This window comes from Camellia sinensis, chromosome 11, assembly GCF_055761805.1.
Source record: "Camellia sinensis isolate YWXY chromosome 11, ASM5576180v1, whole genome shotgun sequence".
In the NCBI taxonomy this organism is placed as follows: domain Eukaryota; kingdom Viridiplantae; phylum Streptophyta; class Magnoliopsida; order Ericales; family Theaceae; genus Camellia; species Camellia sinensis.
In genome coordinates, this window is record NC_138971.1 from 75,331,090 (window position 1) to 75,355,961 (window position 24,872).

At 32.6% G+C, this 24,872-nt stretch overlaps 1 protein-coding gene and 1 long non-coding RNA gene across 4 annotated transcripts; both read left to right on the top strand.

Annotated features, from left to right (window-relative positions):
- Positions 1–794: 794 nt before the first annotated feature.
- Positions 795–17,475, top strand: LOC114314949 (uncharacterized). 3 transcript variants are annotated; one of them, XR_014344109.1, is made up of 7 exons: positions 795–1,108; positions 11,582–11,719; positions 12,531–12,651; positions 12,736–13,727; positions 14,563–14,602; positions 14,690–16,630; positions 16,801–17,475. It is a non-coding gene; the product is annotated as an uncharacterized LOC114314949 (long non-coding RNA). The 3 variants fall into 3 exon arrangements; XR_014344107.1 differs by lacking the exons at positions 14,563–14,602; positions 14,690–16,630; positions 16,801–17,475 and having other exon boundaries at positions 808–1,108; positions 12,736–13,909; XR_014344108.1 differs by lacking the exons at positions 14,563–14,602; positions 14,690–16,630; positions 16,801–17,475 and having other exon boundaries at positions 814–1,108; positions 11,582–11,707; positions 12,736–13,909.
- Positions 17,476–19,729: 2,254 nt separating this feature from the next.
- On the top strand, positions 19,730–21,965 carry LOC114315552 (GDSL esterase/lipase At1g71691-like). Its single transcript, XM_082896491.1, has 5 exons — positions 19,730–20,044; positions 20,175–20,305; positions 20,856–21,080; positions 21,251–21,500; positions 21,652–21,965. Exons 1-5 carry the CDS (start codon positions 19,774–19,776, stop codon positions 21,822–21,824), a joined length of 1,050 nt encoding a protein of 349 aa, XP_082752617.1. The 5' UTR covers positions 19,730–19,773; the 3' UTR covers positions 21,825–21,965.
- Positions 21,966–24,872: the final 2,907 nt, after the last annotated feature.

Consider the following 24,872-nt stretch of genomic DNA (forward strand, 5'->3'; position numbering starts at 1 on the left):
CCAATTTCTAACCAAGCTTCCCACCTTAAATTTTTCTAATTGAGGACAACGTAAAAAATAATTTATACATTATTTTATAATTTAGTGTCTTCTTTTAAGAGATAATTGCACCTAGTGAAATTTTAGAAAAAAAAATTATATATTCATGAAAAAGTTTATAATTTTAATTATTAATATTTATATTGCTTCTCACTAATTTGTAATTATTGTTTTTTAAATTACCTTGATTTGATATTTTCCCTTCTTTCAATAATTTATTTATATTTTACTTTTTAGATGGGCCTAATCTAGATACAGCTAAAAAATAAAATATTTATAAAAAAAATATAATACATATGAAATGTATTGAATTTTATATTTTTTTAATTTAGTATTTTTTTTAGAAAATTTAAAAAATATTTTTCTTCTAAGTATATGTAAATTTTTTCAATTTAAAATGTAAAAAAAATTATTTAAAATATTTAAAAACATACAATAACTAAAACAAAAACAAAAAAATACAAAAACATTATTTTAAGGCCCGTTCACCACTCTTTCTCTCATTCTATCTATGCATGTTTTTGCCTCAAACCCCCTCCCCCCCTCTCTCTCTCTCTCTCTCTCTCTCTCTCTCTCTCTCTAATTTTGCTATAATTTTTTTAGACTTATTTGGATATATTTATAATTTTATAAAAAAAAAAAAAACTTTAAAGCTTGTCTAAAAAATTACTAAAAAAGTTACACACAAATATGAACTATTTTTTGTAACATTAATTTTATTTTTAAAAAAGAACTTATTTTTAATTAATAAAGCCGAATTTCTGTGTCATCCCTAAACAGTCCGCCAAAGCCTTCATTGTCCGAATTGGTTTCTTTCTCTCTCTACATACATGGCGATCCTTCCTCCTCCTTTGATCTGATCATCTCTCTCTCTCTCTCTCTCTCTCTCTCTCTCTTCAATCGAGTTCTCCAATTCATTGAGTCAATGGACGCGGTCGACGAATTGGCTCAGCTCGCTGATTCGATGCGCCAAGCATCTGCTTTGCTTGCTGACGAAGATGTCAACAAAAACTCATCGTCCTCACGCCGCCCTTCCACTTTCCTCAATGTCGTTGCTCTCGACAATATTGTGAGTTGATTGATTTCAGAATCAATGATATATTGTATCGATGTTGAAATTTGATGCTTTTGTTAATTGATTAGATCTCTGGATCTAGCTGCATTTTTTGTCTTTATTTTGATTTCAATAGGTGCATCTGAGTCAGATGTAGAGAGAATTGTGTATCAATTTTTGGTGAACAAGTAGTTGAGAGAGAACTGAGTCAAATCAGGCATTTTTTTGTTGTGTTGATTGTGTAATTGCTTATTGGATATCTTATGATCTTTGGTTGGTAGTAGTGCCTCAAGTATTGTTGATTCGATGAATTGAGTAGTATTATGCATGTAATTTGGTATACGAGCTAATGTTGCTGTTCACTTTGTTGTTAGATTGAGTGAATTGTACTGTCCTTGCGTGAATTGTAATTGGCATTTTTTTTTAATCTTTAATTTTAATTTTTATCTTGTGCTTTATGAGCTCAGATTTCTATTTTACTGTTTTATTAAAATGTAACATGTATGTGTGTAAGTGAATTTTGTAATGAGTATAACTAGTGTTTATGAAATCTCTGGTGATTCTGGTTTGTTGATACAGCTCTTTTTTTTTTTTATTGCTCTAGCTTACACATGCCACTTACACATTTGAATATACCCTTTCAAGGATTTTATAGAAGCCATTACAGTGTAAAGCTATATAGACTTTGATTGGACTACTATGGGCAGGAGCACAGGAGCAGTTTGTCTAGAAGATTTTAGAGGCTTAGGGTGTATATAATGTTAACACAATACAATCATTACACAATCGAACTCTAAAACTGTGTTGTCTTTAGAGGCTTATGTTTTGAGAGTCAAGGGTATTTTGGTAAGTTTGAGATTGCTAGACATCCGTTGTGGTTATGTTTACAAGCATTAATATAGATCAAGTTGTGTTTACAACAAAAGTAACCTATGGTGATGAAAAATAGTGAAGAAAATAAATTTCGTCACTAAATAAGAATAATTTGTGACGAATTATAAAATTTTGTCATATATAATAAAAAAATAAAAATAATTCGTGACGAAATTTATTTTTGTCAATAAATACTTATTTTTAGGTGAAGAAAAATTAAGTTTTGTCATCAAAGGTTTTCCCGCTAATTTTTTTTGATGGTGCCAAAATTTTGAGCCTTTTGGTGAGAAAAAAATTTGCCACCAATAATAAAATTATTAGCGAGGAATATATTTTCGTCATCAATAATTTTACATTTTTTTTTTTGAAAAACTTGATTTTAAATATTTTAAGATTATTTAATGAGAAATATATTTTAGTCAGTAATCAGCTTGTTTGGTTTTGGTTTTCAGAAAATAGTTTCAAAAAATTCTACTTTTTTATTTTTCGTATTTTAATAATTTCAATGAATTTTTTTAATATTTTAAGTTTTTTTTTTTTTTTTAAATTCTTAGACACGCCTAACATAAATATACTTTAAAAGTATAATGTTTGTGATTTTTTTTAAAAAAATACACTAAATATCAAAAAATAAAAAAAATTACGAAATTTTCCCCCGTTTTTTTACACTACAAATTTTTACACTAAATACAAATTCACTAATTTTAGAGGAAAATTTTTGACAAATTGGCAGAAAAAAAATAGATTACTAATTTCCCCCCCCTCCCCCTTTTTTATTTTTGTTTTTTTGTTTCGTTGTTTTTTTTTTTTTTTTTTTTTCCCTCTCATATCACTCTCTCAAAACAAAACACTGGTTAGTCCTCCTTCAATGTGTTCTTCTCTCGTGCCATCGCCGATGTCGCCTGTTCTCCTCCTTCAGTGCTGTTGCCGATGTCGCATCTCTGAGCTCGCTTGCCCATTTCCTTTAGTGCCTCGTGTTCTCTTCCATCAGCACCTCTTGGTGACAAAAACTAGTGAAGAAAATAAATTTCGTCACTAAATAAAAATAATTAGTGAGGAATTTATAAATTTTGTCACATAATAAAAAAATAAAAGTGATAGATGACGAAATTTATTTTTGTCAATAAATACTTTCTTTTAGGTGGAAAAAAATTAAGTTTGGTTACAAAAAAATTTCCCGCTAATTTTTTGGATGGTGTCAAAATTTTGGGACTTTTGGTAAGAAAAAAATTTATCACTAGTTATAAAATTATTTGTGAGGAATATATTTTCGGCACAAATTTTTTTTAATATTTTTGAGATCTTTTATGAGGAAATAATGTTCTCAATTTTGATGGGAAAATGTTGATATATTAAGCCGCAATGAAAAAAGTAGGGCATTAATTTTTTCACCCTGTTATCATCTTATCATCTCTCTTTTTCCGTTTATCATCTCTCTCTCTCTCTCTCTCTCTCTCTCTCTTTCTCTCAAAATAGGATATTATTTGTCTCACCTCTTGCTCCTCCACCACGTTGATCGCCATCGTCGTCGCTTTATTAGCCTTGTCGGTCGCCACCGCCACTAGTAGTCTTTTCGGTAACCGCCGCATCTTCTCTTCTTGCCGATTTAGTACGTGATTTCTCCTTGCTCTTTTTCTGCTCTCTCTCTCTTAGGCCTCGTTTGGCAACAGGCCGGCTAGCCAAAAAGTCAAAAAGTTATTAAAAAAGCCAAAAAGCCAACAATCCATACCAAAAAGTAAAAAATTCTTTTTTCTCTCTACTTTTTGCACATCTTTTCGTAAAAAACCAAAAAGTCATCCCAAATATACTAGTTTTTTTTAGCTCATATTTTAGCCAAATAACCAAAAAGTTACTAAATTAGCCTATTCCCAAACGAGGCCTTATTCTCTGTTTTGGGTTTCTTTGTAGTGTTTTTCACGAAATGGGTCTCTAGATTTGGACCTTTTGCTTCTTGATTTGGTGTTTCTGTGTTTTCTAGGGCTGGAAAGAGAAGATATATATATTCCCTTGTATTGTTCACATGTTTTGTAATGGGTTTTCAATCTTGTTCAAATCTGAGTTTTGTGATGGGTTTTTAAGAGAGATTCAAATATGAGTTTTCAATCATGTAATGCATATTCCTTCATTTCTTCTTTTGCTGCATTTTTTTTTTTTTTTCAAATCTGAGTTTGTTTTTTCTCTCTATTCTTCCGAAGAAAAGATTGCTTTGCTTATTAATAGATTGACATATATGCATCAATTACTTTTTCCATATCTAACAGAAACTAGGATCCCATTCTTTGTTTGTTTTTCCGGTTTAACTTTTGAGTAGAATTGTTGGAGACATTATCTAAAAATTTTGTGAAAGAATTATATGGTTGATGATTTAATGAATCTGTAAATAAAATTTTGTGAAAGAATTATTTTGTGAAAAAATCTGTGAATAAAATTAGTATTGCTGATATATGATATATGATATACACAAAAAAAAGGTATCTGAAATTTTATCTGAATATGAATTATATGATATACATTTAAAATTAGTATGATGTGAATCTTATCTAGAATGACTGTGATTTATATATATATTTATCTAAATGTTTTCTAAGTATTTTTTTGAAAAATTTGTAATATTGCTGATAAATATTATAGCCAGAGCAATTCTGCCTTAAATTACATGATTAGGTAAGTATATATTGCCGCAAAGATTGACATTGATATACACAGATAGACACAAGCACGTTATATATGCACATGTTTGCTTTGAGTGCAGTCCACTTCAAATTCTCCAAGTGCTCATGCTTTTTTGGGTCTGAATCTGGTTTGCTTGAAATTCATTATTATAGTTCTTGTAATTTGGTCATTTTTTCCCAGATCTTAATTGAGGTTCTGAAGTGTGTTTGTATATCAGTAGGAAAATTTTTAAATGCAACTAGCACTTTAATAATGAACCGTAAATTAAGATTGACCCAACACAAGTTTGTTATCTATTAGATAATGGTTGCTTGTTATATAGCAAAATCCTTGTTGGCTTGCTGGACTAAAACACTATTGCAATTTGCAATCAATCAAGTTTAGGAAAGAAGTTGACCTTGTTTTCTTTTTCTGAGTCATTCATATAAGCTATTTAATCAGTATTTTTAATAAAATTAGGGTTCAACTCCTCTCTATATTTGAATGTTTGTTTAATATCTGTTTATTTTATTGGTTTTTCTACTTAGGTTATTCATAAAAAAATAAAATTGATTACTTAGGTTATGAGTTGGATTGATTCCTTTGCTTCTATGATCATCCTTGCTAGCTGGACTAGCCTCCTGATTCTTCTTGGATACCATGCCTAGCTATTTGAGGATCCTTGTAGATGCTTGACGCTTTGCTACTGCCATTATTTCTTGCCTTTGTTTTAGTTGGCTGTGGGCATCTTCTCTTTGAGTAGTTCCTCCTTGCAGGCTGTTTTGAGGTCTCCTTCTGTTAACAATTTCACAGACCCCATCTCTCTTTGTTTATGTGGTCTCTACACTTGTGTGGAGTTTTCTTTTTATTTATTTTCTTTTCATTTAGCCTTACCATATAACATACGGAGAAATAGTTCTACCTACTTCACTCCAACTATGGACATGGGAAATAGAAGCTTGTCATTGACTTCCATAAGATCAAATGGTTGGTTTTTATATGAGATAGGCTCGGGTGGCTCTACTCCAGTGAAGATGTAGAGAGCTTTTAGTTCCTCTGCGCACATTGCATGGGGTGCAGCTTTATATCCCACTATAGTTCTCAATGCATCAATCTGTTCCCATATTTTATCTTTGCTTAGCAGCACTTATAGCAACAATGGTAGAGGTAGATCCTATCAGAAACATTTCCAATAATGCAAATTTTGACAAAGGAATGATCAGATATTAATAACCGAGACCTACACAATCAAAATAGTCCATAACAAGTCATTAAGAAATCAATTCATTGGCCTCATATTTTTCCAAATAAAGAAGAGGTTACATGATACAAATACAATATATCAGTGATAATTGAACCTTTATTGTTGTGTGCTCCAGGTTCCAACCATCTAAGAACCCATGAATGCATGTGAGCTGCACATGGATTTAGTTTGTTAATCTCTGCTTCTCTTAGCCATGTTCATAGCCCGTCTTCCATTAGGTAATCCATGTCCATGGCACTGCTAGTCCAAGTTGCTTGTTTGCTGCTGCCCATTTGCCTTGATTTCTTGTATGTGCTAGCTGCTGGATGTGGGAAAATGGGTCTTCAGTTGGTCCTTCTACTTTTTTGGATGTCTTGTCTTTGGTGGGTTTGCTTGGCTGCTGCTATGGTTGGTGTGGCCTGCTGTGGTGTTGCTTTTGGCGACTGGTTTGGCCTGCTGAGAAGGCTTGCTCCCTTGGTTGGCTTCTCCTTTTTGTGGTTTTATTTTTTCTGCTAGGTTGATTTATTTTAGTTTAGTAGTGCTTTATTTTTGGGTGAATAAGTCATAAAATAAAGACAAGAAAATTTACACAACTACAAGGGGTATGCTCCAGGACCTAGCAAGAACTATACATAACCAGAGGATAAAAACCTGCCTAGAAACAGCAAGCTAAATCCAAAGAGAGAACAACGGCTCATAGAGATAAACAACTAAAACTGTGCATAGGTGGGCCCCCAAAAAGTATCACCAAAGTACCACAAAAAAACCCACAATAGAAACCCTAAGGAAAATAAAATCTGGTTGCAATCAGTGAGCATAAACCTGTTCAGGGGCCTCATACTATGCATATGTGGGCTAAGAACAAAGTCAAACAAACCAAAAGGGTTGTCGCAAATACCAGAATTTTTCCTTGCACATCCTGCAAGGGTAGACCCAAAAAGGCTCTGCAACAGAGCAAAAGTGACAAAATAATATATACAAACTAATAGAAAAGCCTTGTCATTCTGCATGTGTGTCCAGCAGCCATACTTCAAGATAACACCCTGTACAGTAGTCACAATATAACTATCCTCTATGTCACTGCCAGCACTCTCTACAATTGCACCATCCAACTTCAGGACTTGGGAGATTAATAGGACCTGCCCAATATAGAAAATGGATTAAGTACAACCAAACAGGAAGCCTGCCTCTGTGTAGAATACAACAAAGTAACCAACACACAATATATGAGCTAATTTCACTCAACCCACAATTTTTAATCTCACAACCCTCGGGAATTGATTGACCACACATAATATCAAGTCTCACACCACTCAACCCACAATTATAACACTCACACCATTCAATGTATAGCCTTTCCATGTACCTGCAAAAAACAGAGAAACTAGAGATACCAATAAAAGAAAACATTAGGCAACTCTCTCACTGTGGACTCAAGTAAAGGTATGAATATAGTCCCCACTATCACTCAACTCTCAATGGTATATAATAGTTCACACTCCAGCTTTTTACAACCTGCAAAAATTAGACGATTGTTAGATAACACACAATATCTGCTCACCTTCACTCAACCCACATATACTAAACTCCCATCCCTCATATTTCTGCTGCTTCCAGCACCATGACTGTCCTTCAAGATGGAGTGAGGCAGCCTCTATTTGCTTAGAAACCAGTTATGAGTGGAATGAACTTTCAAGTTAGACAATGAAATCATTCTATATCTGATCATATCCACAATTCTCTTGATAACCACTTCTTCAGGGTACATTTCATTATTAAAAATCCTATTATTCCTAGCAAGCCACAGCTGGTAAATTGTGCAAGTAAAAACAAGCTTAGAAATAATAGTGCCCATAGAATTCCCCTTAACAGCTTTAGAGATATGTTCCACCAACTCAGGCCAAAGAAGACTAGGCCAAGATTCATTAATCATAGATTTCAGCTGACTCCACACTCTATCAGAGATAGGACAGTGAAAAAATAGATGATTATGATCTTCATAAGTGTTCTGGCAAAAGACACAATTCACATGTTGGGATAAACCAAGTAGATAAAGCCTATCCCCTGTATTAAGCCTTCAGTGAATAGCCATCCAAGTAACAAAGCTAGCTTTGGGATAATACGTGAGCCCCAAACAACATGAGCCCAAGGAACTTTGGCAAAAGATTTCCTCCAGGAATTCCAAGTAGATTTGATAGAGAATTCACCATTGGGGGCAGGAGTCCACAGAACTTTATCATCATCCTGACTGGGATGTAAGGGATAGAGGAATGTTATCAATTAACTCCTTAATTTCCCAAGAGCTAACCACAGGCCACTTCCAAGAGTTTTTCTCAATAACAGCACTGACCTTAGAATCACTATGAATAGCAGAATCATAGATGATCCTCTCACCAAACTTAGACCACAAAGAACCTAAAGTGTGCCAATTATCATGCCAAAGGAAAGTATTACGCCCATTCCCAAAGATGTGTTTGATAAGAGGAAAGATAATAGGCCTAAAATTTAGTTTAGTAGTGCTTTGCTGGTGCTTCTTTGTGGGGCATTGAGTTCTGCATCTTTTTGTTAGGCTTTGTTTTGTTTGTTGTTTTCCTTGGGTAGGTTGCTTAGTTATTTTTTTTGGCTGGTTCTTTTCGCTAGGGTTAGCTTCTTGTGCCTCTTTGTTTTGGGTTGGTTTGTTGTTTGCCTTAGGAATGCCTCTTGTAATCTTGTATATTTCTTTGTTTTATTTTATAACTTGCCCAATGTAATAATAACAAAGATGTACACTCCAAAGAGAGGAGAGAGCCACTTTATTGACGACAAAGAGGTAGATTCATGAGGGAGGGGAGAGAGATAGATAGGTCCCAAATTTTTTTCTCTAAATTGATAGTGAAGGAGAAATTATTCAATACTTTTGGAACAATACTCTATTTCATTTGCAGGTAACACACCACAACACATATAGGGCTCACTTCACTCAACCCACACAGGAAGAGGCACTCAACAAAGATATATATCCTGAATTCACTCAACGCACAACCAAAGAATTCCCTCACCCAAAGGCCAGCTCGACAACCTGTAGAGAAAACAATGAGTAAAAACATATGTGCTCACTTTCACTCAGCCCACATATAGGAACTCACATCACTCAAATATCCAAGAAATACAGTAACCTAACATATCTGGCCTCACCAATCTCAACCCTCATTCTCCTTACAAGCAGTACTAGCTAGAAACTGCAGAGAAAACAATTAGATAAACATATGAGAACAATGCAATACGGATAAGCATTTTGGGCTCACAACACTCAACCCTCAACCTAAATATCACATCACCTCAACCCTCAGCATCCCTCAAGAGGTACCAGCAGGACCTGCAAAGAAGCTCATTAGAGGAAATAAGGAGCTGCTTCAGCCAACAAGCACCCACAGCCTAAGGAGACCTGCAAGAGTAGTAAGTCCAAGCATATAAGATTCAGAGCGTTAGTGCCATAGCCATAAGAAAGCACCCCAGTTTCAGTACAGAGGAAAGGAGCCTCCATCTGTCCATAAACCAATCACTAGCGGCATTCTTATTAAAGTTCTTTCACAGAAAGAATTCTAAACCTTACAGGGTTGACAATTCTCCTCTGAAACACCTCAACAGGAGAGCTAATAGATTGAAAAATTCAAGAGTTTCTTTCCTGCCAAATACAGTAAACAGATAGGTTATTTGTTGTAGATAGAAAGAGGGGGGGGGGGGATTGTCAATAGATTTCTAGCAAAGGTTTATTAGCTGATGTGGCTTCATTATGCTAGTCCTACTCCATAAATTTGTTATCTATTTAATTACGTTTAATAATATTAAGTAATTGTGCTATCTGTTTTGTTTCCCTAGTTTTCCCATCTTCAGAAATTTCCTTGTTATGTTGGAAAGTTTTGACTGGCTGCTTGAATTTGGGCAGTTTTATGAACCAGCGGATTCTTGCAAACTTTAGATTTAAATGTTTTACTAAGTGCCAGAATTTGGCACTTAAGACTTCATTTGTACAAGTAATAGGAAAATTGATTCTGAACTTAAAGTTAGTGCCTAGAAATGAGTTTATGGTGAATTGGTGATCAGGACCCTATATCTGTCCATTTACTACTTATGTTATTGAATAATACATTATAATTATCACTGCATTTGATAAGAGAGGAAACACTCTTTTTGGCAGTGGGATATATATTTAATGAAAATTAGAATATTACACCCTTAAATTAGCATATCTTGCTTTAACTTCTCTGGACTTCGTATATAGTTGAGTACAGAGAAAATCAAACAGAGTACGAACTGCAGTAATAGGCCATAAGTACTAAATTTTAGTCTCAGGGCATTCATTGGAATTGTCGCATGTGGCTATCAATTCTATTGGTATCGTTCATTTCTTATATGCACATCTCCTTAAGTGCATTATTAAGTTCCTCTCTAGAATTTAATCACATTTTGTTTACCGAGTGCAGATTGTGTACACAATTTGTATTGACATGGATAGAGAGGTCTATACAATGTAATTGATAATATGTTGATGTTTTTCTTGTTTATTGTTTTTGCAAATTGGTTTTTGATGACGTTTGGAAGCATACTTGAATTTTTTTTCCCTAAATTGATACTTCTACAAATCAAGATCGAGTGTTGATTTTTTTTATGGACTCCATGTTAGTTCATTTTGGGATTTGCTTTGATGGTTTTTTTGTTATACTTAATGGATTATTATTAAATTTGTTTGATGGATATATTTTGATTTATAATATAAATTGTATAGTGAATTTTTTTGTGGAGTGGTGTATAATAGCTAGTGGATTTCTTAGTACATTTAAAAGCCTTTTGGGATATGAACAGGGATATTTGTGAAATAATAATCTAAATTAAAATATAAAATACAGGACAAGTTTAGTGACGAATTTTTTTTGTCATTTGTACTTGTTATTATGACAAAGTGATTATTCGTCACTAATAAATATTTTTTGTGACAAATTGTTGCAACTTATATATGAAAGTTTTCATTGATTTTGTTGTTTGGTGACTAAAAATTTCGTCACGGATATATATTTTTGTCACGAAATATATTTTGTCACCCATGTATGACGTTTGGAGACGAAAAATTTCGTCAACTTTACATTTTACTGTGACGAAATTATTTTCTCATCAATGATCAACATGTGAAATTTATTTGTCAACTAAAGTTATAATATGGTACTGAATAATTATTTGGTGACAAAAATGAGGATTTTTGGCGACAAAATGTTATTTTATTGGTGACAAAAAGTTTCGTTACTGAAGTAATTTCATTGGTGACGAAATTATTTTTCGTCACGATGCTTTTTAGTGACAAACATTCAATGACGAAACCAGTGAGGAAAATATTTCCTCACAAATATCTATAGTGACGAAATTAGCTCTTTGGCGACACAAAAAATTCGTCATTCAAGACCCAATTTATTGTAGGCTTATATATGGTCTACATTCCTTAATTTGGCATCTTACTATAGAATCAAGAGATTCTCTTGAATAATTCCAATTATCCTTCATCTTTTTTGTCTTTTTTTTATCCCACTTCCATCTTCTTGACCACTAAAAGAAGTTTTCTCTGCATTTGTTTAAGCCGCTGCGTGCTAGTTTTCTTGGTCCCATCTATCTTACAAACCAGGGAGCTATTCTTTTTGCTTGTTCTAGTCTATACTTGCTGTGCTTATGTGCTGATCATCTAGTTTATGCAGGATATCTTACTTGTGCTCGCTGTTCAAGCTCAGGAGTGCTTGTCCTAGTTGAACCAGTTTCAACTGTTAACGGTGGAGATCAGCACCTAGCAACTCCTAAAACTGAACGATGTTCAAACTGTTCAGGTTCTGGAAAGGGTAGACATTTGGGATTTTGGTTTCCGTATTTGTTTAATGAATGTCACATGGAGCTATTTACTATTTGAGGGCGGTAGAATAGTGGATTTTGATGGTGCAATATATGGCTTATATGCATGGTTAAAACGGTTGCCCGATGAACTAATATGAGATTCTTGGGGAAGAGATTACGAAAACAAGAATGCTATTTCGTCAGAAAAAATAAATATCTAATTTAGAATGCTTAATGCTTTGAAGCCCTTGCGTTTATATTGTGCTAAATTACTGACTTCAACCTGCTTGAAATTAATCCTCTTATTTGTTTCCTATGCTGACATGTCCAACTATACCTTTGTTACCCCCATTGGTGAAATTTCTTCCTGTGCAGTAAGACTCTAGACCTGCTTTGACACTAGCTGAGCTAGAGCTGTTTATTTATTTATTTATTATTTTATTTTTAAATTTATTATTTATTTAAGTTGGCTGCTAAATGAGGAAGTTATTTGATAAACTGGTGAGCTCCAACCCGTGACTTTTGAAATTTTTATTTTTATGAGTAAGCTAAAAGTTTCTCTAACACCTTTTCATTTGGCAAGTCTTACCATTGGGCCATGCCACCCTTTTTCCATTTCATACCCCTAATTACTAAAATATTCTGCTGCCGAGCTTTTTTGTGGTTCTGCTGCCTAACTTTTTTGTGGTTCCTCGAGGTTAACTATTATGACCATTATACATTATGTTTTTTTTCATAAGCCTGCTACTCCTTTATTTATCTTTTTCAAGTTTTTGTAAGTGGAAGAAAGCTCATGGTTGTCAAACTGTATTTTGACAGTGAATCATGCGCTTGGGTTTTAATTGGGACTGACATAAATATTCTGCTACTTGCTAAGTTCGCAAAGCCTTTAATGGGACCTGCCCAGATAGTCATAAACAGCATCCTCATTAACGGTGAAGTATGTAGTTTTTTTTTCTCTTTTTTACTTACCTTTTATATCTAAAATTCTGAATTATCGTTCATCTCTTTTTGGTAAATGAAGAATTAAAGTCACATCTATGAAATTGAAGAACTGGTAATTGTTCTTTGCCACCACTAGTGTAAATCAGGTAATGTTACAGGCTCAACTCCTCATTCACATATAAGATGGTGGGATATGTGGTGGGTAATTCCTGGGTCGATTGAGGCTTTGTTTCAGTGGTGGGCAGGGGCTTTGGTTAAGAAAAAAGAGGTGAAGGTGTAGAAAATTGTGCCGCTAGTTTTATTTTGCCAATTTGGTAGTTAAGGAATGATATATTGTTTAACAGTGGCCATCCTAATTTTGATGATTTGGAGGACATTGTGAAGACCAGGATTACATTTTGGGCTAAGAACAATTTACCAGGTGTGCAGTACGGAGTGCATGATTTTGTTCATAGGTCAGACATTGCTTGAGATGAAGGGTGTTTACTGGGGCACTGTGGTGGCAGTGTTCTGGGACGACTTGTGCTGGTTTTGCTGTCAAGTCCTGCTGTTGCTGTGTGTAGTCCAGTTGCTGGGTGCGTAGTCCCACTGCTGTGGTCTTGTTATGGGAAGCCCTCTGCTGGTGTTTTTGCTGTTATGAACTGCTGCTGCTGGTCCTATAGTTGCTGGTTCTCTTGTTGCTGGTGTTTGCTGTCATGTGTAGTAACAGTTTGCAGTAGTAGTGTGCTGCTGTAGCTGTGTACTTGGTGCACTTATCAGTTTGTTAGCAGTCCTGTTATAGCTTCTGTGTTGTTTGCTTGCTGGGTTGTCATGCAGTTGCTAATGTTTGCGGGGTTGAAATGCTGTTGCTGATGTTTGCTGGGTTGACATGCTGTTATAGCTGTTGTTTTGCTACCTTGGGTGCTGTTGGTGCTGCTGTCTATTGGTGCTGCTTGTTGCTACCTTGGGTGTTAAATACTGGTGCCTCTTCCTGTGGCAAGGAGTTTGATGGTGTATTGTTTAGAAGTTGCTGGAAGATTTTACAAGGGAAGGAGTTGGCAGAGTTGGATGGTTGTCCTTGCGGTGTGGTTGGTCTGTTTTTTACTGTTTTTCTTTTTGTTTCTCTGTTTTGGATTGGTTTCTCGTCAATCTGTGGGTTTAGTGCTACCATATAATTGTGCTTCCTCCTTGATGCCAACCTAGTTGGGATTGTGGAGTTTAGCTATGATGTTTTTTGCACTTCCCTTCTTTATTGATGTTTATTGTTGCTTGTATTTGCTCACCTCATCAATAAAGTTTTGCTTTTCTTGCTGGTCAAAAAAAAAAAAAAAAAAAAAACTCACATAGTGAAAAGGGGGAAATAAAATAAATTAAAAAAATAAAAGATATTTTTTTTCTGTTACTTTTTGGGAAGTGGAAATTGCATCAATAAAATATCTAAATTAATTAACTAAACTATGCTAGGTGATATTATGTTTCGTTCTGTTTATGTGTGTGTATTAGTGGTGGACATATGGAAATGTTATTTTGAAGGGATGAGAGTTTTGAAAAAAAATTCCTTTTACCTAGTTCCAAATAAAATATTAGAGTGAATTTATGACATGAATGTCTGCCCGATGTAGTGAAGAGCATGGATGTAAGACTCTCTCTGGCTATAATTTGATATAGTGTTTTCATCTAGGCTATGTTACATTTAGACACTTGGGCTATTAAAGCATGAGAACATGCGTTAAATTTGATGTTATTCATTTTATTCAAAAAATACCAGAGCTTTGCTTATTACTCTCAATCTACTCCTAGTACCCTGTTTTGTTGTAGTGTTGATACAGTTTATGTAGTTGGTGTGTTTTACCTCTTTTGTTGTTGATCTAATTGTTCTTGTTGTTGATCTGATTGTTAATGTGAATGCCCATTTTCTTATTAACAGTTGAATCATGAAATTGTCAACTAGCAAGATGAGTGGAGAGGTATTTTATTTCTCATTTAACATAAAATTGAATTTATAACCAATTGTTGTCCCTATTATTTCTTATTTTTCCTTGTGTATTGCACAGAATTCAAAAAAAGCTGAGAAAAGAATTAGGAAGGAGCGTGAAGCTATAATTGCTATGACAATGGATGATCTTCAAGATGTAATAGGAAGTATAGTTGCATGGCCTAGTCAATTCATTTTTTTGGACTAAATATTAGAATAATTGATTTACGATTTGTAGTTATGCTTTTTGGATGTTTAAAGTCGTATTTTAGAAATTAGTAAATCTTATGATTTGGATACTTTTCTTGGTTTGTATGTTTGAGATTGTTATTAGCTTGATATGATAAAAGTTAAAGATGGAAGTTAGTATGAAGGTTGTTTGGTGTATGGATATTAGATTTTTTTGCTTACTTCATAGTTGTTGCTTTTTGCTTGGTTTGTTCACAGATTGCATTTTATAAGCTACTATTTGCATAATGTTAGGCAATGTTATATTTCTGTATATATATTATATATTAAAAATAACATTCTAAGGCATATAAAATTATGTCATGAGCAGTGTAATGATTTATGACATGTAAGAAAATGCTGTAAAAGATTATATACGACATACAAAGTACGTCATAAATATATTAAAAATGACTTAAGGCCTACAAAATTATGTTGTGAATCGTGATGATTTATGGCATGTAAGAAAATACCGTAAAATATTATACATGGCATACAAAGTATGCCATAAATATGTTAAAAATAATCTTCTATAGCATTTAACATTATGCCATGGAAAGTATGATGATTTATGACATGACAAAAATATTGTAAAAAATTATGTATGACATACAAAGTATGTTATTAATGTTTAATTTATTACGTTTTATAACTTTATCTGTATGCCGTAAACAAAACTCAACTTTCCACGGCATGTCATATAATGGCATTTGTATACATGCCGTGAAAGAGTTTTTACGGCATGCATTGCAAGTCGTGAAAAATCAATTTTATTGTAGTGGTTATCGACCAAAATTTTTTGTCGCAAAAATGCTTACGCTAATTAAAAATAATTTTTTTGCAATAAAAATTTTAGTCAGCAAAAAGTGTAACTTCCTGTTATATTCTAAAATTCAGTTTCTCAGACCTGTTTTTGGGTTTATAGACCATCTGGCAGTCATAAATACCAGACCCATCTTGTTCCATTTTCTTCACATTCTCTTCTATTTTTCCCCACCATAGATAGGCATGGGTGCACTTACCCCTGTGTTTTTTTTCTTGCTTCTTGTGAATCCTCTAAATCTGTATTTTTTTTCTGACTTTTTTGTTTTTAATATATGTACATATTTACAATTTACCCAACCATTGTTAACGTTACTTTATGGGAGAGGTTTCTCTGGTATCCACATGGTGGATTGGAGTGTGTTGTAGGATTCGTGGGGTTCACCATGGGTTTCTTTTCGATAATCTGAATCGTTGATTATGTAGAGTTCATCGAGTCCTTTATACCTGCAAAAAATACATTAATCAGATATAGATAGCCTCTTGATCGGAATATACTTTTATTAATAATTTATTTTTAAAACCATATTACCATTGACAAAAATGTATTCTGATCAAAGGACTACCGCTATCCGATCAACGTGATTTTTCACACACATGAAGTACTCGATGAGTTCTACATATTGAACGGTTCGGATAATCGAAACGGGATCCATAGTGAGTCCCACAGGTCCAACAGCATGCTCTAGTCCACTGTGGACTGGAGAGAAGCCTCTCCCTAGTTTAATTCCTCTTGGCTTCTCAGCGTGATTGCTGGAGTTTGCAAACACAGATTGACGCATTTAACAGGACTGTCCAGGAAGATCTGCCATGTATGATTGAAGATCCACAAGAGCTCGCTGAGTATCTTGCAAATTCCATATTTTTCATCTCCATGGGGACCAATGACTACACCTTAAACTTTAACAACCACCACGACCCTGAATATTTTGCAAATTCTCTCTTAATTCAGTTTCGATGGTGTTTGCAGGTAAACTTCTAACTAATTGCATTCAAATCAGATTGTTGATTTTTAACACTATATTATTGCTATTAATCGATGATCAACTGTAATTTAAGTGTGAAAGATGATAGCTTCCATGGCTATGGATTGGGTTAGAGTCTAACCTAACCATCCTTCAATGTTTTCATTATTGCAAGACACTATATAACATTGGAGCCAGAAATCTAGTGGTGAACAACATAGGTCCTCTGGGATGCTTGCCGTCGATGATAAACAAGACAGGAAATGGGCAGTGCGATGAACAAATAATTAATTTCTGGTCATTATTAATTTTTTTTAAATTTTTTTTTAATATCATTTTGCCGTAAAGTAGCTATTTTTGTCTCCTGCATGTGTGTTGTGCTGTGTAGGGTTTACAGATGTAAAGGATCCGTGTTGCAGAGGCTATGTTGATGGGAAACTAGCTTGCATCCCAAACTCTACACCATGTGACAACAGATGTCAATATCTCTTCTTTGATGAGCCTATGTTCAAGGGGAACTAGCTTGCATCCCAAATTACTCTACACCATGTGACAACAGATGTCACTCTCTCTTCTTTGATGCCAGCCACACCAGTGAATTTGCAAATTGTATCTTTGTTCGAGACATGCTTATTAAGGATTGAGGGTTCAACAAGTTTGCTAGTTTATTTTTAATTATGAGTGGTATGGTAGTAAGAGTATGGGATGAAAACAAGCTCTTGTCTCTGCTGAAGTTATTATGGACACTCAAATGATTTGATTTTTTTTTTAGGTGAATGTGATTTGATTATTTAATCTACACTTAATCTAAACTTTATTCTTCTACACTTAATCTACACTTCATTTTTCTTAGCATCCTGCTATTATTTTATTTATTTGTTTTTTATTTTGATTCTATAAGTTTGCGTGACATGGGAGAATAATGTTACGTGGTATTTTACAAGCATCTAAGAAAATTTTCAAAGTTTAAATGTCAACGGTGAGTTTTAGAATAATAGAATCAAGGAATGGACACTATATTCATGGGTAGAAACAAAAGACTAGTATTAGAGACTCACAATTTGAATCCTTAATTCAATCTACAATGATATGACAAGAGAGATAGACTCTACACAACTGAGAAATGACAAACTAAAAGTTTATATGTATAATGCCACATCATTGTAGGTCACATTGTGAGAGATTTTTTATGGGTTTTAAACATTTTCCTAAATGAGAAATTATGTCTAGGGAGACCAATGTGATTGTGTGAAAAAAGAAAAAGGAAAAAATAATTGGTACATTACCGATAGAGAGTAATTTCTCACATGAGGTTTGTGAAAAAATTGCTTTATGAGAAAAAAAACAAACAAATAAATCTAATAATTTCTTTTTTCTTTTTAATTCTTTTCTAAATTTGTGAAATATTAGTAAAGCTATTTTGTTGGTTGACAATATCTAGGAAATAAAATGTAAGCGTACTTTTTATTTTTGAAATAAAAATAGAAAGAAATGACCTATTCTATAAATAAAATTAAGTAAATCTTATTGATGCTAAGTAGCATACCAATTAGTTAGAAATCATCTCATTATACATTGTGAAACATTAATGAAATATAAAATTAATAGAAAGATTTTGAAAAAAATTAAGAGACAATCCAATGATACATTTTACAAATACTTATGAATATAGAGCTAGTAGTGTAATTTTCCAAAGGCTGGGGTTGGCGATGGCACCCCAGTCCCACTGTGGGTCCGCAATTAACTATATTTTTCTTTTTTTTTTTTTGTTTTTTTGTTTTTTGTTTTTGGCAACAATTTTATATTTATGTAGATGATGTTTCTGGGCGACAAGTAGTCTTTAAAAGAGAAAAAAAGAAGGTGAAACAAAAAGAGAAAACTACATTCATTTTAACTTAGCTATCATGAATCAGTTTTAGTGTTAAGAGTTTCTCCAATGGTTAGCTAAATTCAATAGCTAAAGTTATATTTTAGCAATGAACCGTGTAAAAAATTTACAATTCAAATTTTTTTTTTTTTTTTTGAGGAATAATTTAACAATGTTTTTCCAATGATCAGGTTGCTATTCTTTGGCTCAACTAGCTTTGCTCAGATTAATTATTATTCTTTCAACCACTATTTTTCAACCATTACGCTTCCAACGCTGCCAAAAAAAAAAAAAAAACAAAGAAAAGAAAATTTGTTTCTTATATTTTCTATTAATTTTTTTTCGTGGCCCATTCGAAGTCATAAAATTTATATTTTTTTGTGCTTCTTCTGTAACAATTGTAAGGAAATGTTAGAATATGAAGTCTCAAAGGAATTGATAAGAAATCAATGCATGGCAGAGGAACACAAGGAACAATTAAGTTTTAAACATCTTCAACAATCCCACATTATTAAAAATTAAAAAATTTCAAAAAAATAAAATAAAATTTTGGACTTAACCACGTGTCTTGATGTTGATTGATGTTTTCTGGACTTGAATGTGAGTGTCTTGATGTTGATTGATGTTTTCTGGACTTGAATGTGAGTCGTTGGTGTAAGTCTTGAGTTCACCTCTAAATAATTCAATAATGCTAGTATGCTACACATAATTTAAAGAGAAAAAATATATATATATTTTCTTATATATGGGAGAGAAAAATAGGATTTCATTATCCTACCTTAACAATTATTTCGAAAAACATTAAGTATTTTGATTTTACAGTTTTCAAAAATAATTTAAGAGTTTTTAATTCATATTTTTTTGAGTTTTGGTGAATTGTTTTTAAATAAATTAATCAATTTTTTTTATCCACTTAATCTCAATATATACTGAAAAAGTAGAAAATTTTTGAAATTTTTTAAAAAATTTCACTAAATACATTTTTTTTTCTAATGCATTTTCGTATTTTTTTTTAATATTTATTGAATTCTTTTTAAATTTTTTTTATAAAGATTTTATTTTTTAAGTATATTTAAATTATACATTTAAAAATAAAAATAAAACTAAAAAATTCAAAAATTTTAGTTGGCAAAAAGTGTAATTTCTTATAATATTCTAATATTCAATTTCTCATAGTATCTGTTTTTGGGTTTACAGACTATCTGGCTGTCTATAAATACCAGACCCATCTTGTTCCATATTCTTCACATTCTCTTCTATTTTTCCCCACCATAGATTGGCATGGCTGCACTTACCCCTGTGTTTCTCTTTTTTCTCTTTCTCTCTGCCAATTCTGATGAAAGTTCTAAGTTGGATTCATCGTGCTTTTCAGCCATTCCGATTTCCAACTCGGTTGCTGCTCTCTACGTGTTTGGGGACTCGACCGTTGATGCCGGCAACAACAATTACATCGACAATGCCGCAAGGGCTAATTTTTTGCCTTATGGCATTGATTTCAACAACACCCCCACTGGCCGTTTTACCAACGGAAAAACTATTGCCGATTTCATTGGTATTATATTACTAACTACCGTAAACTGTACTCTCCCTTTGGTTTGGTTTGGTTTTGTTATGTTTTATTCTCATTATAAGTAGTAAATGTTTTAAATTCAATTTTCTGTGTTGTGATGTGATTCGTGAAGCGATATTATATAATCTTTCACTACCCCCTCCGTATTTGAGCTTGATGGAAGCACAAAGGAAGACCACCATGGGCGGCATCAATTATGCTTCTGCTGGATGTGGTATCTCCCCCAACACCAAACCAACCGAGGTGAAATATTTTCAACTTTTCTTGCTTCTTGTGAATCCTCTAAATCTGTATTTTTTTTCGGACTTTTTGTTTTTAATATATGTATATATTTACAATTTACCCAACCATTGTTAACGTTACTTTATGGGAGAGGTTCTTCTGCAATCCACATAGTGGATTGGAGTGTGTTGTAGGATTCGTGAGGTTCACCACCGGTTTCGTTTCGATAATCTGAATTGTTCATTACATAGAGTTTTTCGAGTACTTCATACGTACAAAAAATACATTAATCAGATATAGGTAGCCTCTTGATCGGAATACATTTTTGTTAATAATTTTATTTTTAAAATCATATTACCATTGACAAAAATATATTCCGATCAAAGGACTACCGATATCCGATCGATATGATATTTTGCACACATGAAGTACTCGACGAATTCTACATATTCAACGGTTCGGATAATCGAAACGGGATCCATAGTGAGTCCCACGGGTCCAACAGCATGCTCCAGTCCACTGTGGACCGGAGAGAAGCCTCTCCCTAGTTTAATTCCTCTTGGTTTCTCAGAAAGATTGCTGGAGTTTGCAAACACAGATTGAGGCATTTAACAGGACTGTCCAGGAAGATCTGCCATGTATGATTGAAGATCCACAAGAGCTCGCTGAGTATCTTGCAAATTCCATATTTTTCATCTCCATGGGGGGCAATGACTACCTCTTAAACTTTAACAACCACAGCGACCCTGAATATTTTGCAAATTCTCTCTTAATCCAGTTTCAATGCTATTTGCAGGTAAACTTTTAACTAATTGCATTCAAATCAGATTGTTGATTTTTAACACGATATTATTGCTATTAATCGATGATCAACTGTAATTTAAGTGTGAAAGATGATAGCTTCCATGGCTATGGATTGGATTAGAGTCTAACGTAACCATCCTTTAATGTTTTCATTATTGCAAGACACTATATAACATTGGAGCCAGAAATCTAGTGGTGAACAACATAGGTCCTCTGGGATGCTTGCCGTCGGTGATAAACACGACAGGAAATGGGCAGTGCGATGAGCGGATGAATCGAAACATCATGCCATACAACTCGCAACTTCCTAAGACACTAAAAAATATCCAGGATGATCATCCTGATGCTACCCTCACTCTGGCCAACAGCCATGATCTTCTTCAAGATGTATTGGCAGACACTGAAAAATATGGTAACTGTTTTTCTTTTCATTATTTTTTCAATTGACAAATAATTGATTTCTGGTCATTATTATTTTTTTTCTTTTTCTTTTTCTTTTTTTTAACATCATTTCTCCGTAAAGTAGCTATTTTCGTCTCTTGCATGTGTGTTGTGTTGTGTAGGGTTTACAGATGTAAAAGATCCGTGTTGCAGAGGCTATGTAAATGGGAAACTAGCTTGCATCCCAAACTCTACACCATGTGACAACAGATGTCACTCTCTCTTCTTTGATGCCAGCCACACCAGTGAATTTGCAAATTGTATCTTTGTTCGAGACATGCTTATTAAGGATTGAGGGTTCAACAAGTTTGCTAGTTTAATTTTAATTATGAGTGGTGTGGTAGTAAGAGTATGGCATGAAAACAAGCTCTTGTCTCTGCTGAAGTTATTATGGACACTTAAATGATGCAATTAAATAATCTACCCTTAATCTAAACTTCATTCTTGGACGCTTAATCTACACTTCATTTTTCTTAGCATCCTGCTATTATTTTATTTATTTGTTTTTTATTTAGATTCTATAAGTTTGCGTGATGTGGGGGAATAATGTCACGTGATATCTTACAAGTATCTAAGAAAATTTTCAAAGTTTAAATGCCAGCAGTGAGTTTTAGAAGCATAGAATCAAGGAATGGACACTATATCCATGGGCGGAAACAGAATACTAGTATTAGAGACTTACAATTTGAATTATTAATTCAATCCACAATGATGTAACAAGAGATATAGACTCTACACAATTGTGGAATGACAAACTAAAAGTTTATATGTATCATGTCACATCATTGTAGGTCACATTGTGAGAAATTTTTTATAGGTTTTAAACATTTTCCTAGAAGAGAAATTATGTCTAGGGAGACCAATGTGATTGTGTGAAAAAAGAAAAAGGAAAAAAGAAATGGTACATTACTGATAGAGAGTAATTTCTCACATGAGGTTTGTGAAAAAATAACTTTATGAGAAAAAAAAAAACAAACAAATAAATCTAATAAGTTTCTTTTTTTTTTCTTTTTAATTCTTTTCTAAAGTTGTGAAATATTAGTAAAGCTATTTTGTTGGTTGACAATATCTAGTAAATAAAATGTAAGTGTACTTTTTATTTTTGAAATAAAAATAAAAAGAAATGACATACATCTATTCTATAAATAAAATTAAGTAAATCTTATTGATGCTAAGCAGCATACGAATTAGTTAGAAATCATCTCATTATACATTGTGAAACATTAATGAAATATAAAATTAATAGAAAGATTTTGAAAAAACTAAGAGACAATCCAATGATATATTTTACAAATACTTATGAATATAGAGCTAGTAGTGTAATTTTCCAAAGGCTGGGGTTGGCAATGGCACATTGGCTAATATAGCCAACTTTTTAAGCCTGAGACTTTTTTAACCTCGTTTGATTTTTGTTTTGGGGTTTTTTTGACTTTTGTAAAAGAAAAAAAGTAATGATTATGGGTAAAAAGTGGTATTTTGTCTTATTGGCTTATATAACTTATTTTATCTTTTTGTGATTTTTTAGTCCCAAAATCTTAGCCAAATGAGCACTAACTATATTTTTCTTTTTTTTTTCTTTTTTGTTTTGTTTTTGGCAACAATTTTATATTTTATGTAGATGATGTTTCTAGGCGACAAGTAGTCTTTAAAAGAGAGAAAAAAAAAGAAGGTGAAACAAAAAGAGAAAACTACATTCATATCAACTTAGCTATCATGGATCAGTTTTAGTGTTAGAGTTTCTCCAATGGTCACTAGCTAAATTCAATAGCTAAAGTTATATTTAGCAATGAATCATGTAAAAAATTTATAATTTAACAATTTTTTTCTTTTTTCTTTTTTTTTTTTTTTTTTTTTTTGAGGAATAATTTAACAATGTTTTTCCAATGATCAGGTTGCTATTCTTTGGCTCAACTAGTTTTGCTTAGATTAATTATCATTCTTTCAACCACTATTTTTCAACCATTACTCTTCCAACACTGCCACACACACAAAAAAAAAAAAAAAAAACAAACAAACAAACAAAAACAAAAAAACAAAGAAAAGAAAATTTGTTTCCTATATTTTCTTTTTCTTTTTTTCGTGGTCCATTCGAAGTCATAAAATTTATATTTTTTTGTGCTTTTTTTTTTTTTTTGTAGAGTTAATTGTGGTATTTCTTAATTTTTTTTATTTTTGAAAATTTCGTTGAGAGATGTACAATGTTTCATGGCAACTTTGTTGACATGACATATTTCACTATAACTAGACCTTGTGCCAAATTTGACACATGGTATATGTATGTGTATCAATTGGTAACAATTGTAAGGAAATGTTAGAATATAAAGTCTCAAAGGAATTGATAAGAAATCAATGCATGACAAGGAACACAAGGAACAATTAAGTTTGAAACATCTTCAACAATCCCACATGATTAAAAATTAAAAAATTTCAAAAAAATAAAATAAAATTTTGGACTTAACCTCGTGTCTTGATGTTGATATCTTCTGGACTTGAATGTGAGTCGTTGGTGTAAAGGAGTTAAGTCTTCAATTCACCTCTAAATAATTCAATAATGCTAGTATGCTACACATACTTAAAAATAAAAAAAAATTACACTATTTTCTTATATATGAGAGAGAAAAATTCGATTTCATTATCGTACCTTAACAATTATTTCGAAAAACATTAAATATTTTGATTTTACAGTTTTTAAAAATAATTTAAGAGTTTTTAATTCATATTTTTTGATTTTTAGTGAATTGTTTTTAAATAAATTAATCATTTTTTTTTGTCCACTTAATCTCAATATACACTGAAAAACTAGAAAATTTGTGAAATTTTTTAAAAATTTTCACTAAATACATATTTTTGTTGTACATTTTTGTATTTTTTTTTATGTTTATTGAATTTTAAAAAAAAATTATAAAGATTTTATTTTTTAAATATATTTAAATTATACATTTAAAAATAAAAATAAAACTCAAAAATTCAAAAATTGTTTTATAAACTCAATTCCAAACTGGCATTGGAAACTTTTAAACATATAAAGAATTCAAAAATTCATTATATGTCGTTTGCAAGATATAATTGTTATGATAGACGTCATTTCCGTTATACCAAGTTTTACAGGTTCAATAATGGGGAGAACAAATCCTTTTTGTATACATTACTCATAAATGGACTGACACAGTTGCAGATCTCTTACAAGTGGGAATATCATCCCAATGAACCATGGGGCCATTTTTGTTAGGAATAAACTTCTCTCGATGCTTCTCTTTATATTCATCTCTTATTCTTTTTATTTTTATGGATTTAAATTTGGACTCTGTTATGATCCGAATCTATCCTCAGAGATTTAGATCAT